This window comes from Sorex araneus, chromosome X (genome assembly GCF_027595985.1).
Source record: "Sorex araneus isolate mSorAra2 chromosome X, mSorAra2.pri, whole genome shotgun sequence".
Classification (NCBI taxonomy): Eukaryota; Metazoa; Chordata; class Mammalia; order Eulipotyphla; family Soricidae; genus Sorex; species Sorex araneus.
In genome coordinates this window covers 215,940,570-215,959,400 of record NC_073313.1, presented here as the reverse complement: position 1 = coordinate 215,959,400, position 18,831 = coordinate 215,940,570, and the positions used below count along the sequence as shown (strand labels likewise).

The following is an 18,831-nucleotide window of genomic DNA, read 5'->3' as shown; positions in this document are numbered from 1 at the left end:
AAAAGAAAAATGCTTTTCTCATACCTGGGAAAGGTTCTGCAATGAGTTTCTAATGTCATGCAATACTCTCCGCAACTGCATTTCGATGGCAGAAGGAGGGTTCACGGGGCAAGTTCGGTAGGGAGCATGTCGATGTGAGTACGGGCACCCAATAGGGGAGAAAGCATTACAGGTAGCGCCTGATATGTTTGGAACACTGTGAGTGCTCAGAGTTCTCATGTGCTCACAGAGGGGCCTTTCCTGCCACTCAGAGTGGAGCGAGTGGAGGGAGCAGGTGGACTGAGACACAGGTGCTGGAGTGTACAGCGAGCAGGTCGGAGTCCTCCGATGATGGCATTCCTCCATCTGGTTGGCCTCACTCTGAGAGGTTTCATCTTTCCTCACAGACGATGGAGGGATGAAAATAGTGGATTTTACTAGAGACTGACTATCGTGTTCCATCATCTCTTGTTCCAGCTGCTGTTCCTCTTCAGGTGTGTACTTATAGGTGAAAGAAGGCGGACTACATCTGGTCTCCTTTCCAGGGGATAACCGAACGTTGACAGAAGACACAACCCTTACTGGACTCAGTAAGGTGGTTGGTAAAGACTGAGACCTTCTTAGAGGATACCCAGCCTTTGATAAGTACCTCCGTTTTAACAAATCTTTTGATTTTATAAGGCTACGTCCTATTCTTTGACTAGACAGACCGCAAGCCTTCATTTGAGCTCTTTGCAAAGCTGTATTAACTTTGTCCATGGAAGAAGTAGTCCCAGTATTTTCAGAGCCCCTTTCACTGCATTCAATAGAAGCCAATGATGTAAAAATATGATGCGTGCTATACTGAGCAAATTCACAAACACTGCTTTTATCCACATCACTTGCTTCTCTCAGCAGTTCCTCTGGCTGTGTCAGAGATAAACCCTCTTTTGTTTCAGTAACTTCAGTAACTTGATCCCCTGCACTACAGGTGGACTGTTTATTTCCTGTACTCTCAACAGTTTCGCACTGGGAGACATCCTGGCTATGTGACCTTCTTTTGTCAGCAATTTTTGCTGCTTTCTCTCTTCCTTTCTGAAGAGGGCTACGAGACTCCTCCTCAGACTCATTGAAATAAGGCTGGTCTTGGACTGTTGGTGTGACAAGGTCTTCACAAAATGATGTGACTGTTGTCTCACTGTCACAACTATCAGCACTACTCCCCATCGCTTGCAAGGACTCATGAACCTGAGGAAGGAAGACAGGGAAAGATGTGGAGAGTTCAAATCATTTGAGTAACAATCATTAACAAAACACCAAACTTTTGAAACACTTCTTTACTCTTTTGCTTATGGCCCTGGTCCTGTTCAAAACTGTCCCTAGTGGGAATCATCCCATTTTGTCACAAAGTGGAAAATAGGTTTTCCAAAACATGTACTGCTTTCCTTACATGTTTTATCAACACCTGTATCTTCCTTTTTAACAAGATTCATAGGCAAACAGACAAAAATTCCACTACTTTCTTCCCTAATAACAAACTTTTTCTCTCTCCCCATCACTGCCATTCCAAAAGAGCCTCCTTTCGGTCAACACAAATTCCCCCAACTTGCACTTAAAATCACATCTTCTCCAGGCTCAGGGCCTGTATGCTTCCAGTTCTATCTCAAATATTTCTACATCAAATTCTCCTCTGAGACAAATCCCCCTAATATCTCCATATAAAAAAAAAAAACAAGAATTGTCACTCTGACAATTTGACAACACATATGTATTTGAAAATAGGTTGTTTTCTGCCTTCTCATTTACCCTTTTTACTGATAGCTACAGCTTTCCACTGGAAAGTCTATCTCTCCCATTTCCTATTTTTTCTGTGTAAAGGATTTGTCTTTTTGAGTTTCCTAGAAACTTCTTTTGCTTAAATATTACTTTAACAGCTCTTTTATGAGGGTGATTTTTCTTCTAATTTCCCTTAAAATTTGCTTATATATTTCTTTAAAATTTTTCATGCACATTCTATACAATCCAGACATACACTACCTCTTAAGGATAAAGATGTACTCATGTCCTCGGTAATTTAACACTCTGGCATTAGAGTCATATAATATTCAGCAAACTGTAACTCCAAATTTAATGCTAATTATTAAACAAAAATTACTATAAAACACTAAAACAAAGACTATAAAAATAAGGAAAATAAGACAATAGGTTATTAACTAAATAACCTGTTTATTGATGGTCCACAAATGAAGGAAGATTGTTTGGCTGTACTTTAAAGAGAGAGGTGAGAAATTAATGATATCTAAAATTTGTAGGCAAATACCTAGATAACACTGCATTTATTCAGAAAGTTTTGTTCTTCCTATCATTTGAAAAATTAAGTTTACGCAGATTTAGCCTGGAAATATAAATGTATTGGAAAACAACCTAGATAGGAAATGTACCAAAATGTTTACTATAGTAGGAAATTTTACCTGGAGGTGATTGAGGGAGAGACAGTCTGTTGAATCTTCTGCAAAACCACTGCTATCAGAATGCTGACTTGCAGTACGTAACAGATGATCTACCAATAGAAATGTAGTTTTATAAAACTGCTAAGCATTACTTCAGTGTGAACAGTATTATTACAGATATGATTCCCAACAAATATATGATATACAACGATTCCTTCTTAAAGAGAAACAGGCATCTCTTATGTAAAATATGGTTTCAGAACAGAGAGAGTAACCTGAATTTGAACAAAAACAATGAATCACATCACTGTCACTGTCATCCTGTTGCTCATGGATTTTTCAAGCGGGCACCAGTAACATCTCTCATTGAAAGACTTATTGTTACTGTTTTTGGCATATTTATTTGAGAATCTGTTTCGTTGCTAATTAAGCTCAAATCATAATGAATTTGGGTAAGCCCAATTAATGTCTTAGACAAGAGTGAAAATTAAAAATGGCTCTTAAAAATTAAAGTTCCAAAGTAAAATCACTTCCATTATGAAAATGTTACGGTAATCAGTAGATAAATAAAAAATTTAAATGTAGAGTATAGAAACTTCTATTATCTTCTAAATAAGAATTCTATTAAGGCTAAAAATTTAAATAATTTGTATACAATGTTACTTAAGTTCTCTGATTTTTGAACATAATGCAAATATTTCTTAGGTATAAAACAATTATTTTATAAAAACTACATGAAATTCAAACAGGTTCAACTAACAAGATCAATGTCTAAAAATTCTGTATTTTGTTACCCTAAACTTTTAATTCCTAGTTTATATAACGTAACTTTTACAAATAAAATGTCAATTCAGGGGCCTGAAAGGTAATACAGCAAGTAGAGCATTGGCCTTGCACACAGCCGACTTGAGTTCGGTTCCTCACATCCCAAATGGTCTCTCATCCCAAGTGATCCCTGAACACAGAGCCAGAGTAAGCCCTGAGCACAATCAGGTGTAGCCCCAAAGCAAACAAATGAGAAACCAACTTAGACAAGTTAAGATCACACACATACCTATGGCACAAGCACCAAGAGGGATGAGTCTGCAACTCTTATATTCTCAAGAGAAGACCCATGAAAAGTCAAGTTCCACAGATCAAAAGCAAAAGGTTAAACAGACTGTGTTTACCACTTCCACATTCACTTAAGATTGCAATGATATACAAATCCTGTTACTATGTCTGAAACCAAAAGCCTTTAAAATTTACCTGAATTTAAAACATCTCACTGAAGCCTCAAGTTAAAAGTTTCATAGAATGAAATTAGCTTTTTATTTTTTCTTTGTTTTTTTTTGGGGGGAGGCTACACCTGGTGATGCTCAAGGGTTACTCCTGGTTCTGGACTCAGAAACACTCCTGGCGGTGCTTGGAGGACCATATAGGATGTCAGAGATTGAACCCGGTTGGCCACATGCAAGGCAAGAGCCCTCCCCACTGTACTATCACAGGTCCAAATGAAATTATTTTTTAATTAAAAGCTTAGACTAATCCTGTAATTACTCTGTAAGTTTTAAAAGTTAAAGATATGTATAATGAAATATAAGGAACTGATGTATATTCCTTATGAATAACAGAATGGAACTGAAACAACTAAAAGAAGTTGTATCAATTACATATTAAAGACTCATTGAGAAAATGATTAATATCTTATCTCATAGCAATTATCACCATAACTATGGGATTGTAGGATTTTAAAAACATACAAATAAAAAACCAGACTATGAGCCTCCTGAAAGCAGAGGACCTTAATTACTTTTCTTTGTATTCCATTACCTAGAAGAAGCTAACAATTAAAACATGTTTGCTGAATGAATCAAGTATAACTATCTCCTTAAGGCAACAAAATTAAGTGCTCACTTAAATTGAGAAACTGCCCCTATGGTTGGGCAAAGGGCAGTTCTATTGTCGGAGCACAGAAAAGCCAGAGTGACCAGTCCTACTCAGATTCTCTCTGTTAAGAATGGCAGCATAGGGGCTGGAGCAATAGCTGACCCGGGTTCGATTCCCAGCATCTCATGAGGTCCCCTGAGCACTGCCAGGAGTAATTCCTGAGTACATGAGCCAGGAGTAACCCCTGTGCACTGCCGGGTATGACCCAAAACAAACAAACAAAAAAAAAAAAGTTAAAAAAAATAGCCTTAAAAAAAAAAAGAATGGCACATGTTTATAGCATGTGCAGTGGGTGCAACTTTCAATGATTAAATTCACACAAGTTAAATTAGAGCAAACTGCAGACTGCTTATACTTCAGAGCAGGGATCCTAAAACAGTAAACAGAGGGGTAGGGCTTCACGTTTCTGCTTTATCACTATAAGCAACAATTTCACCTCCCAAAACTGAATAATACTGTCTAGGAACACAAGGGAATGTAAATGGACATATTCTCTTTGAATGATAGAACACAATTCAGTTTTATAATGAGACATTTCAATCTCATAAAAACATAATTGCATACATAAAAATATGAAACTAAAAATATTACATCTCAATTGTAAAGAAGAGTTATTAACTTAGTAAGATATTTCTAATATTACCCCCCCAAAAAAAGCTCAAAATACTAAGAAGTGAAATTAAGTGAAAACTAAGTATAATCTGGAAGTTTTTATTCTATCATTAATAATGGGAGGGGCGAGAGGGTTTTTTTTCTATATATTGTTATACTAAATAAAATACTGTTTGTTTTCTGTACATAGAAAAATGTTGAAAAAAATATCAACAGGAGATAATGAATGTTATTTTGTAACAGGACACCTACCTTCTCCGATTTCAGCTAGTAAATCCCAGATTAAATACTATTACTAAGTGGGTAGGGTTTGCCTTGCATGTGGCCGACTTGGGTTCGATTCCTCCATCCCTCTCGGAGAGCCTGGCAAGCTACCGAGAGAGTATCTTGCTTACGTGGCAGAGCCTGGCAAGCTACCCGTGGCGTATTCGATATGCCAAAAACAGTAACAAGTCTCACAATGGAGATGTTACTGGTGCCCGCTCGAGCAAATCGATAAGCAACGGGATGACAGTACTACTGAAGTGTTAAGTATTTTCAAACATGTGATGCCGGTGGGCTAGGGGCCCTTAACCATCCACCTGCCTGCCTCACAAGCATTATATGCAGTTTTACTAAATTTATGAAAGGAATATAATTCAAGTGATTCTAATCCTGCAATTACAATTACTAAAATACTTGCATATCACATTGTCAAAATTTCTAAATATTGAGGGTATTTTAGAAATAACTAAAATATTGCTATTCTCTCATGCACACAAAATTTAGTTATTTTTTTTCAAAAAGTAATTCATAAAAATGTTAAAATTTTTACTCATGCCCTATAGAAATAACAGACAAGATATGGATGAACAAATATGGATATAGGAGAGAGCAAGAAATCTAAATGTGAATATCCACCACTTAAAGATCTAAAAGTAATGGTTTTTATGCCTCTTTGCCACAAGGCAAGCTGCTTTTTCAATATCTTCCGATCTGTCTATCTATTGAAACAGTCCTAAATGACTATTAAATCTACCTTATAATTCAGAAATACAAGCATGTATTTATAGACTTACAAGAAGAAAGTTAAATAGAAAAGTTCATTTTATGTCTAATGAAAGGTGTAATGCTCTATTAAGAGGAGGTCTTAATAATTTCTAAGTTCTATATTGCAATAAAGGAAGAACTATATGTAAGTTATTTCATATGAAGTCAAGATCAGAAAATAAAATACAATTTTTCTATTCTAAAAGCATATCTATAAAGATTTTGTTTATAAAACAAAAGCTGTGTGGTTCAGAATGTGCAAAGTTTAAAAAATAGTCCTATTGTTAGTTTGAAATACTTCCTAACTATATCTCAAATAGTTTGTGAAATTAAGAAAGACCAGACGTGGTATTTTTTTTTTCCATTACAAGTTAAAAATGAAAGGAATGGATTCAAAGGTTCTTGGTCAATTAATTAATAATTCAAGAGTAGGATCCTATCTACAACCACTCACCTTTGATCTATAGTTTGAAATTTAACTATTTAACTATTGCTAAGGAATTTGTGGTTTCCTGCATATTTGTGTGTTGTATCTAGGAACCCTATTTTTAGAGTATACAGCACTGTATGAGAAAGTCATTTCTCATCAGAATATTCTCATATTCTCTCATATTCTCATGAGAATAACCAAATTCTTACTTTATATAATATTATATAAGGAAATATACTGTCACTGTCATCCAAATTGCTCATCAATTTGCTCGAGCGGGCACCAGTAACGTCTCCATTTTGAGACTTCTTGTTACTGTTTTTGGCATATCGAATACGTCATGGGTAGCTTGATACCATGGGCAAGATACTCTCGGTAGCTTGCCGGGCTCTGTGAGAGGGGTGGAGGAATTGAACCCAGTTTGGCTGTGTGCAAGGCAAATACCCTGCCACTGTGCTATCACTCCAGCCCAAGGAAATAGATACTTCTTTATATATACTTCTTTATATAATATTCAGTCTTCAAGAAAATCCAAACATCCTATAACCAGCCATAGAGAAGCCTGCTTACCCATGTTATCATTTTTCTCTTTATTTAGGTACTAAAAATACTGACAGATTATACTCCTTTTCAAAATCAATTGAAAATACTTTGACAATATTTTGCTCAGGAATGAGAGGATACCTGTCCACTTACCTCTCTTCGATTTGTTAAGACCTAGCTGGTAATTGGCTGGAACGTGAGGAACTTCTCCCTCTGTACTTTGAACCTAAAAAAGAATTTTAAGTAGTTAAGCTAAAAGAATCAATAGCAAAGAAGAATACCTCTTGACAATCATCTACCAAACACATCTGAAAGTCTACCAAAACTTGAGGATATGGTGAAAAAGAAACTCTCATTCACCGTTAACTGAAATGTGCAGCTCAGTCCTACAGAAAGCATTATATGATTTGGAAAATTTCAGACTCCTTCTTTGCCACATCTTGCCCCAATATTTTCTTTTGTTTTGTCTTGTGGCCATAACTGGTGGTGCTTACGGCTTACTCGAGCCCTGGCAGGTTCGGGATGATCCCTGAGTGCAGAGATTCAAGACCATATGGGAAGCCATAATCCAACCAGGTCAGCCTTGTGTAAGGCAAACACACTACCCCCTGTATACCTCCAGTCCCCACCCACATACTTTGTTCTAACATCCAACTCTTAAGATTAAGCTTTTTGGCAGGGATATTATTAATCTACAACATTTATCCTTTAATTAATGATTAGTATTTAAAGTAACATCCTGGTAAAATACCCAAAGGAAGACTTTTAACCTTAAGCAAATTAAAAAGCAAGAAGGTTTTAGGTAGCTCTCTAGCAATGAATTCATTCAAGAGTGAGAAAAGCTCACAGATAAGGAAGTGGAATGACCAACATGAAACAGTTCAAAGGTAAAAAGCATGTTATTCAAGTTAAAAAAAAAAATCTGATTTGATTTGTGATAGGTTTGTTCTACATAGTTCCATGAAACTCAAAAAAAAGTCTAAGCATTTTTTGAAAATTAAAAGCACATGGGCCAGAGCGATAGTATAGCAAGTAGGGCTTTTGCCTTGCACTTGGCCGACCTGGGCATCCCATGTAGCCCCCCCAGCAACACCAGCAGTGATTCCTGAGTGCAGAGCCAGTCCCAAGCATCACTGGGTGTGACCCAAAAAAAAAAAAAAAACTAAAAGCACACTGGCCATTTAAAACCATCACCTATAAATCACGTGTAAAATAATTTTACTATTCTTTATTATTACTGAAAAAATATAATATATTCTTTAAAACAGGAAAAACATGTTGAACAGGAAAACCATTGTTTTGTGTATAAGGAAACAAAATACATTTTCTTTTTATATCAACAAAAGATCTATTATTAGTTCTATTGAGCCATAGTTTGCTTCAAAGTATTTGTTTTCAGAAAGTACCAGGGATTAAAAAAAAAAAAGAGACTGAAATCTAAATGTCTCTTCAATTATATTCTACAAATCTCAGTTTTGGCATAGTATTATGATAAGCAAATCAGTAGATGCTTCTTTTGAAATACAGAATTATATATTCTATTCTTTGAATTTATAAAATCAGTTATAAAATGACAATATTTTACTTTTTTTTTCTTTTTGGGTCACACCTGGCGATGCACAGGGGTTACTCCTGGCTCTGCACTCAGGAATTACCCCTGGCCGTGCTCAGGGGACCATATGGGATGCTGGAATTTGAACCCGGGTCGGCCGCGTGCAAGGCAAACGCCCTACCCGCTGTGCTATCTCTCCAGCCCCAAATGACAATATTTTAATGACTGCATCCTCAACATCTTCAAGATGCATGCCTGCCAAAATAAAACAAAGTCACTACAAACTGTAATAAATGGAAAGAAAAAAACACTTAAGGGAAAAAAAAAACAGAAATGTTGACGTCACTAAAACTACCAAACTCAGGTTCCATCTTCCTACTTATTCAGCAAAATGATCAATCATCTGTTGAAAACTGAAACAGATCTGTCAGTGATAATGGCTGTATTTCTTAGCTTACCCTATTTTATTCTTACATGTGGAAGGAAGGTGATCAAATATAAGATCCAAAGCACGGCAGAAAATTAAAAGACAAATATAGGACTAAGATTTTTATGGCATGACTTCCTTATTCAGGATCTATTCAAATTCCCATTAGAACCCTAGTTATTTAAAGTTTTCATTAAATTAACAATAAATATTGACAACTGGATAGTTGATTATCCTATTTTGTCTAATTGGGCTAAATCTGAAACTTTTCATAATAAAAACTATTTTAAAATAACTCTATTACACTTAACAAAACTGCTTGTTCTAGTGTTTGAGAAGTTAAAGTTTTACGAAGACATAATTAAAGAAAAGCTATACACTGGGTTATGTCAGTTAAGTGTTACTAAGCACTATGCATCTTTAAATCAATAATCTGCTATAGGACAAGCACCTACATCAGTTGTTTTTTTAAACAAATTCAACATTTACTCTGACTAAAATATATCATCTGTACACAATACAACAGCATTGTGTCCTACAGAGTAGCAGTAAGTGGAATGGTTTCAATGTTAGGTTAACGTGTTAATGTTCTCTGCAGTTTAAACATATAAGTATTTAAAAAAATCAAAATGAGAACTTTCAGTATGTCTCATTAAAAATAAAAACTCTAGGAAAAGCATTAAAGTAGTAATATAAAGCTATCTATGTATCAAGTGACTTGAGTTCTTATTCAATGTGTGACCCTATCAACCAGTCTGACCTCTGGAAATTGTAGTCAATTTGGCAGTGTAGTCAAAATTAGTTTGGGATCAGAAATGTGGCTCATGATAGAGTATTTATTTGCCTTGCAGATATGAGGTCCTGAGTTCAATTCCTAACAAAACCCAGAGCAAGCCCTAACTCAATAGCAGTTCCCAAGCACAGATGGATTTAAAAAAAAAAAAAAAGCCAAAACAACAAAAAAATGTAGGAGGCTTGTATAAAAACCTCAATACAAGTCTCATTCATGCAACTTACTAGTCTAAAGGCATTAGATAACTATCTGCATTGTTTGTAATAATCTATCTTCTAAACTGCACATTCAAGATTCAAAGTCCTACCTCTCAGGTCTTTAGGAAGATATAAAATGTGATTTTAAGTACTTGAAAATAGTAAAGTGATAAATATTTACTGTAGTATTTTTCATTGCCATCCTAAACTCCCTTCACTAACACCCACCCACTGTGCTGACATTCCCTTGTCCCTCTCCCTCTGCGAGGCACTTTATCAAAAAATACATAAAGTCCTCAGAAAGACTGGATAGGTAGGGAGAGTCCTTGCTCATTCCTAAAGGGAGAAAACTGAAAACAAATTCCAAGATCATTTTATGTGCTAGTTTATGATCCTGTCAATATAATTACAAACTTTCATTGTTAGAAAAACTCAAGCACAATAGGTAGGCATTGCCCTTGCATGCGGCTGACCCGGGTTAAATTCCTCTGGCCCTCTCGGAGAGCCCAGCAAGCTTCAGAGAGTATCACACCTACACGGCAGAGCCTGGCAAGCTATCTGTGGCATATTCGATATGCCAAAAGCAGTAACAATAAGTCTCACAATGGAGACGTTACTGGTGCCCGCTCGAGGAAACCAATGAACAATGGGATGACAGTGCTACAGTGCTACAGGAAAACTCAAATTTAAAATCTCACCCTTTCTCACACACATATATAGATGGCTTATTTTTAATGTCAAGTACATAATTTTTTTAAAGGTGAACTTAAAAGACCTTTCAATTAATACCAAGTAACAAAACAGTAGTTAATTGGGTCTTGGGGTAACACACATCTGTGTCTAGTCACACTGGAATTCATATTCTACTATAGACAAAATACCTGCTAACTTCAAAAAGCATATAGTTAAATTAGAACACTCAAGTATAGGCTTTTTTTTCAACACTTAGACCATTCAATAAAACTAAACTTTTATAAAACAAACTTTAAAAACAATTGAGATACATGATTTAGTGTTCGTAATGTATGCTCTAGGCATCCAATGTTACTGCACCACATCCATCACCCAAGTGTCAATGTCTCTCCACCACTGCTCCTAGATCCCTTACATTTTAAACCAAAAAGATTTGTTGGTCTTAAGAAAAAGACATCTCTCACACACACATACACACACACACACACACACGCGCGCGTGCGCGCGTGCATAGATATACACAGACACACATATGTACATACATATAAAGGAAATAATCACTCTTATTTTCCAAGATCTAGTTCACTTCTGTCATTTGATTAGCTCTCAATTTACTTTAATGTTTTCCCGCCAGGCTCTTGATTGCTGTTAAATCTTACCTCCTGCCTCAGAGAGATTGGGCAGCATCAGCCACAAAGTCACCTCTGCAACACTTTCCCTTACTAGTTACCCAAGGTAGCTGGCAAATAGTTCACCTGTTTAAGAACTGGCTTACTGAGTGTGTGAACTCAATCGTATTTATTTGCTTTTTTTTACAGGAAGGTCCCAACAGGAATCAAACCTCAAGGGAGAGGAGTCCAAAGAGAAACAGCAACAATCTAAAAGTTTGCTCCAATAAGATTGTTCTCTTCATATGTCAATATGATTCAAATCATGCTTGGGCGAAGAGGAAATTAAAGAAACACACAATTTCCCTTCTTTATCCATTGTTCTACATGTTCTCTTTCAAATTCCCAAAGGAATAAAAACACCATACAAATATGGTTTATATCCATATTTTAAGTATATCTGAAGAACAAGCATTTACTATACTTAAAATTCCTTAGACTTAATGCAACCATGGCTGACTATATAATCTTTTTAAAAACAAAAAGATTCTACTATTCTCCCACCACCTAAGTCATTTGCCGTTGAAAAATAGAGTTCACTTCAATGCTTCAATGTCACATTACTTTCTTTAATACTGACTTCTGCCAGCAGAGGGAGCAAAAGAAAAAAAGAAATAGTTTTATCATTAAAGGTTATCAAGATGCCAAAGGATTTCTATATAGCACTGTATAAATGTATAAAGATGTTGTGTGTGGTATCAAGATTTTTGCTCACAGTTCAAGAATTCTAGTAATTAAAAGCAGCATGTAAAAGTATCTTCTCATCAGTCACTGACACCAGTGCCAGTATATGGCATAATTTTAGTTTTTTAATATTCTTACTGTATTCAAACAAGTAAACTAGGATCAGAGAGGCCCCTCAAAGGTCTGGAGTGCATGATTTCCATTTGGGCTCCCCAAGTTCAATCCTGACACCACAAGGTAAGTCTTCCTTTGAGTACTGAGCCAAGACTAGCTTCCTTCCCACTGCAGCACTGGCCTGTGTTGGAAACTGGGGGCCAGAGAGATATAGTACAGGAGGCTGGTGCTTGATTTACATGTGGCCAACTGGGGTTCAATCCCCGGCACCCCATACTGTCCCTCGAGCACCAAGTCAGCAGTAAGCCCTGAGCACATCTGGATGTGCATGAACACCTTCCCTCTTCCCCCAAAAGAAAAACATTGTTATATGTCAGTGGAATTGGAGAGAGACTAAAATGAAAGGCAAGGACCTGTACCTTAATTATGAAAAATAGGAAATACTTAGACCAAAACAAAGTTAAAAAGAAATGAAACAGTGTTACGGAACAAAATAAGTTTAGTGATCATAAAATATTTTCTGATTATGATATAAATTATACTACGAATTAAACATAAAGAAAAATTAAGCTTAAAAATAATAAGAAATCCTTCAAAAGGCTGCTCTTGCTCTACTTTTAACCACCTTTAAAATTAAAAATGTTAAGTCAAACTATCAAACTTTGCAATAAACTAAAAACATTTATTCACTGAGATACTCAAATATAAACAAAATTGTCCTCCAATTCCCTACAATAATGCATGTGATTCTGAAACTACCACAAACTACTATACTATAATAACAAACTACTACACTGTAACTACTATACTAAACCTCAAAAAAAATTGCCCATTATAGCACTTATAGTCACAACTCTTTAGTAGTACTCCACAGAGGTACATAGCGATGCAGGAGCAGAGCTAGAATATTAAATCTACTTGATTTCAGAATCTGTGTTTTTAAGTATTATGTAATATTATTCTGAATTTGAATATGCTCTCTCAGGGCTTTCTCGGAGCATCAAAACCTACCCTGACAGTGAAAGGGGGGTAAAGTTCAAGAATTAGAAGTAGACAGAATTTAGAGGAGCTGAAAAAATTGACATAGACACTTTGGCATCACACAGTCCTGTGATCACTTTTTAGTTTATGAAGTACAAAACAAAAAAATCTTGACAGGTCAATCCCACTGTGACTTTTTCTAATATAAATGTATTAGTTGCTTTCCTTTTTAATAAACACTTTTAGCAACATTTTCCCAACTCATTATTTGAAACAGTAATCAGAAATTTTTTACATACCTCTTCCATTTCAAAGGAGTCCTTCTGCTGTGCCATTATATTTCTTATGGACGGGATTGTCAGTGGTACACAAGGTTCTTTTTCAAGAGTGGAAACACTTTTCAACTCACTGCTATTTCCTAGCTCCGGGTGGCTGGATATAATGAAACCTCTACCTATATCAGATTCTATAATAACAGATTCCTCTCCCAGTTTATTTTCATGACTTTGAGTTTCTTTATTTTGTTCACTTTCAGTTTCTTGATTTAAATTACTATTTGTTTCATCAGAAACTCTATCAATGTCAGCACTCTCCATAACAGATGCTGAACTACCTGATACTTCTTCGGTAACTGTAGCCAACATAGAAGATGAATCTTTCTTCTTCATAACTTTTTGAGCCTTTGGATCATTTTTATTGCCACTCTCTTCAATCACTGGCACATTCAGAATCTTTCCTTTATCAATTGTTGGGGAAGGACTACTAGCATCTCCTTTCTCTGTTTTATCAACACATAAATTTAGTTTTGATAGTGTTTTCATTAAACGATTTGCAGTGTTACTTCGGGTTAAAGGTGGAGGAGAATCTGTCTCCTTAGCGGAGGCTACTGAGGACACACTTCCAATTCTCTGCAAAGGAGTCCCAGAGACTTGGGAATATAAAGAAGAGAAAGCATTGGCCACAGTAGTAAGCACTTCAATTTGACGAAAACGACCTACCAAAACAAAAACATATATGTATTTATTCATAAACCATTACTATAAAATAACATATAAGCACATTTATTTGACCATTACTATTAATAACAATTCATAAAAATTCTGAAATCAGATATTTTCCTTATATGACACTAAAAACTTCTTTCCAGAAGTAAAGACTTACTCTAATCAAGAGATATTAGATATATTTTTAAAAAAACAGAAAAGACAAAGCAGAATGATCATACTGAATAAAACAGCACAAGCTACTGATCTGTGAAACTGTGTTTAGGTCTTAAATTCTACAGACATTTCTAAAGACTCCTAGGTAAGAATCCATAAGTGTATGTATATTTGTAACCAAATTTATAGGGGTTGAGGGTTATATATATGATCTCTTAAGACTAATGATCCCATTTTAAAACTTCTGTTCAATAATAAGAAATAACTAAAGATATAAAATGAGGCACAGTATTCATCTATTTTAGATTTATAAAAAGCACTAAAATTGACTGATTTCATTCAATCCTAATAATCCTTTTCTTCTTGAGCAAGAGCAATCCGGAAAAGCAGAAGGTTCTACAAGTACACAATGACAACACTTAAAGCCAAGGACTGAGGAGGAAGAAAAATGTATACAACTTCTGCAGAGTAAAAACTTCAGAATAAATGCTTTTGTATTCATCTCAAGAGTTAAATTTCCAATACTAGTTCTAGAAATTAAAGAAGACCATGTTGATTTAGCTATTATTTTTTAAATAATATGCTAATATTAAACACCCTTACTTGTTAAAGCATAATTTGGATTTTCTACTTCCATCCGTTGCATTTGAGCACTTAAAAATACTTTAATATCTATCCCTCTGGCAAATGATGATGAATTAAAAAATCTGGGAGGAATTTTAGAAGCAATATCTGGTTCATCTCGTCCAAATCCAAGATTATAAAGAATTTCTTCAGGATCTTCCTCATAAAGTTCCAACAATTCTGAAACACTACAACAAAAAGGAAGGAAAAAAATCAAGACACAGAATGTTTATAGTGACTTATCTCAACATAAATTCATATTCTTACTTTCCTGTAATAAAATCTTTTTTCTGGAATTTAGTCCTAGTCTAAATTCCTCCCTACACAGGGAGTTCCTTATTCTTTGTCTTATACTTTCCAATAAACTTTCTAATTTTTTTCTGTATCTTCAGCATCTTTATACATTCTAAAAGTGTGATACACAATACTTAAAGAATTCATTTCTCTCAATCTGTGTATATTGGGTAAAGAATTAACTCCTAAGAACATATTCAGTAAAATTTCTGACTCCTCACCTTAATTTTTTTGTCATTTTAAGAGATTCCCAAAGAACTACCTCAACAAACAATTAAAGAAGAAAATACAGTAGGAAGTTGTAAGAACTTTGGTACTGAGGCGTAGTCTGTAGAACCTAAACTTTTCTGCTTCTCTTTGCCTATCCTGGAAGAAGGAATAAAGGTACAACCAAACTAATCTTAGTCAAGTAAAGGAGGAGCTTACTTCTACTAGATCTTCTCTAAACTCTTCCACTCAAGAAGTAGGAGGAGTGAGGTGAACATGTCAGATAAAGGCAAAATTTTGCTCTACTAATATTGAGAATTAAACATTCACCACCCCCTCTTACTTAAGTGATAATCCTTGCTTCCTAAGACAAACAGGAAAATGAGAATGCTAGAGATGGAACTTATTATATAAAGATAAATGTTGACTGCTTCAGAGAATGTGATCAGATCCAATATAATACTTTGGATCATAGTTTAAATTGGATCCATAGGTACAAGCATTTGCTTATTTTGTTAAAGATCTTAATGTTAAAATAAATCTATTATAAAATATCTAGCCTTAAACGAGAAATGTTTATTACTAAACATTACTTTCAATCTCATTCTCTTTTTAACAAACTTCATGAAACAGGATTCCTCTGACTTTATACAGCCAGGTCAAATCCAAGATTGAAAAACTGACCTGAGTAGATCAACCAAAACACAAAGTAATTGCACCATAATTACAAAATATGTTACCTTGAGACTGTCCCACTACTTTTCCCAGATCCAGTGGAATTCATACTTCTCCCTTTCTGATGAAACTGTAGTCTTCTTTCTTTGGCCAAGATATTACTGCTATAAACAAAATTTGTTTACATAAGAATCATATTGTCATGTATGTTCATTTTTAAAAAGAAAGAGAACAAACAGCTACGTACCAGTTTTCAATTCGAACATCAGATTCATGGAGTTGGTTGGCTACAAGTAAGAAGAGTAAATGCAGATCACAACAGTTAGTAGGGCAGTAATCACTACGATACAATCATTAAGAAGAAAATTAGTCACAGTATTCGATAGCTAATTGCTTAATATGCTAAACTCCAATCTTGGCTCATTAAATCTGCATAGTTTAAAGTAATGCTCTATATACAAATCGATAAGAACAAAACCAATTGGTTTTGGAGAGTGTTTTTCTTTGTTTGCAAGATAAAACTAGTTACTCCACCCAAGTAGTTAAAATAAAAAGACATAGATATCCAATTAAATATCTTCCCACTTCTTAAAAATATGCAGTAGGAAGCTATGCACATCATAAGTAATATATACAGTTTTATTATTAAATTTAAAAGCTGCTGTAAAAGTTTTTTAAAGTGAAACATAATTTGAGCATTATTCAAGTATAAAAATAATTTAGGCATCACTTACTTTTTTCATAAATGTATTTTGAAAATTTTCTACTCATTACAAGTTTTCTCTTTAAAACTGCCTTTTAATTTTATCCTGAGTTGACAAGTTCTAAATGAATATTGTCAATGCTGTTTTTCTTTATATTTTACTAAAATTAATATTTTCAGACCAATAACATTTATTTCAGTCTACCAGATTATTTTACTTATAATCTAACATACAGCACTCAACAGATTTTTTTACTCAAGGAAAATAATAACAAACTAATAGTTTTCAGTGAAACAATGCAATAGTTCTGCTTCCTACAAGATTCCTTTTTAGGTCCTGATTACCAAAAAACTGTTTAATATGAACAGGCTTTAATAATGTTAATATAAATGAACAAGTACAAAGCAGTTTAAACATGCTATATTATGAGGGGATGTCATTACATATTTCTCAAAACCCAGAGAAAGTATAAGTCCAAGAATGAAACATGGATCTATGATAAACTTGGATATTTATGATGCTTTAATGTAAGTTCATCAGTTTTAACTCATGACATACTCTGGTAAATGTTGATAATGGAAGAGGCTATGCATATATGAGTGCAGACAAAATACACAAAATCTCTGTATCTTTCCTTCAACTTTTCTGTGACCCCAAATCTGTTATTTAAAAAAGTCTAAAACAATTCAGTATTATGAAACTACAAAGGCAGATACCAAAAGTGCTATTTATACTAACTGAGGTGCATTTAAAAAATTACCTGACATCCTGAGCTTAGTAATTGGGTAACAACAAATTTAAACTTTTTACAAACTTTATTTCAGGAAAGCTCATATGAACAGAAATAATAAGAACTATTATAAACACAATTTTTAGAGTTTCCAACATTATTAAGTCCTAATAATGTCATACAAATTTAAACAACAAAAGATGAGTGATCTAATCAGTGGATAAATTGCCCTACAATTTCAAAAGACAGTATTTAAAATACTGATTAAATATTGTCTTGTTTTTATATTGCATAAAGCTTTATTATGAATCCACATTAAAGATTATATAACTATGAAAACAGCACAATACATTCTTAAAATGCTAATGCAATAATAATGAAATACACAGCAGCATAATGTCTAATTAAATTCCAGTAACTTTGCTATTTTGTCTTAGGCTTCTTATAAGAATCTAGTAAAAGAGGAAGAAGTGAAAAGACAGAAAACACTTAAATGCAAAGAGAAAGATAAGTTGCAGCTGTGAGTCTGACATAAGGCTACCTCACACTAAAAATAAGCTTCAATTTAGTTTTCTCATGTATAAATATTTAAGCTTCCTTCCTTCTGCAGGACAATTCTTCCCAAAGTTTTATCACCACTGTTTGCACTCAAACAGTTCCTTTAAGCAATTAAGTCTAATACAGACATATGAACATTTCACAATGGTTTTTCAGAGCAATTCCTACATATATTCTATAGGCTATATAACTAGACCATTAACATATGAAAGGTTCTATAAAAAGTGTGGAGCCATTCTCAAGACCTTTAAAATTTAACTCTGAGGATCTTATAACCTGAAAGTACTCAATATACTCATTTTTTAACTGTGTAACTATATAAAAATCTGTTATGTAAAACATATACCTTCAGCACCCAATGACAAATCATCTTCAAAACTTCCTCCATTTCTCAGAAATACACCTGAAAGAAACATCCAAGATTCATCTTGTAAGTTTTATGTTCTTCCTGATTCCCCATATAAAAATCATTGTTTTTGTTGAAACAATTTGACCAAACAAAATGCTTCATACAGTATTGTAGAAATCTTTTTATCAGTATATTATTCTGATTATTTAATTTTAAGAAGCATTATATGCTTTTACTTTGATATAAAAGAAAAAAAATCCATGGTTTGGAAGCAACGAAAAGTGTTAGGAACCAACCTACAGGCTATTTCATACTTATTATGCCTCTGAAAATATTATTTTACAAAAAATACCTTTAACAGAGTTTCATGGAAAACAAAACCCTGGAGCAGTGGTAATTACTTTTACCCCCCTCCTATTATGTGAGGCACACAAACAAGATTTTCCAGATACTGCAAATATTTTTTATAT

The 18,831-nt window shown here is 34.3% G+C and overlaps 1 protein-coding gene across 2 annotated transcripts in view; it reads right to left on the bottom strand.

Annotated features, from left to right (window-relative positions):
- The window catches only part of ITPRID2 (ITPR interacting domain containing 2), a 40,268-nt gene that overhangs the window by 16,547 nt on the left and 4,890 nt on the right, over positions 1-18,831 (bottom strand). Inside the window, exons 4-11 of one of the 2 annotated variants that reach the window (XM_055121996.1) lie at positions 18,359-18,415; positions 16,268-16,307; positions 16,086-16,184; positions 14,824-15,032; positions 13,360-14,054; positions 7,105-7,177; positions 2,430-2,518; positions 25-1,206 (exon numbers count right to left, since the gene is read on the bottom strand). In XM_055121996.1, coding sequence (XP_054977971.1) covers positions 25-1,206; positions 2,430-2,518; positions 7,105-7,177; positions 13,360-14,054; positions 14,824-15,032; positions 16,086-16,184; positions 16,268-16,307; positions 18,359-18,415 — 2,444 coding nt within the window. The remainder of the gene's footprint in view (positions 1-24; positions 1,207-2,429; positions 2,519-7,104; positions 7,178-13,359; positions 14,055-14,823; positions 15,033-16,085; positions 16,185-16,267; positions 16,308-18,358; positions 18,416-18,831) is intronic. The other variant, XM_055121998.1, reaches the window with a different exon arrangement.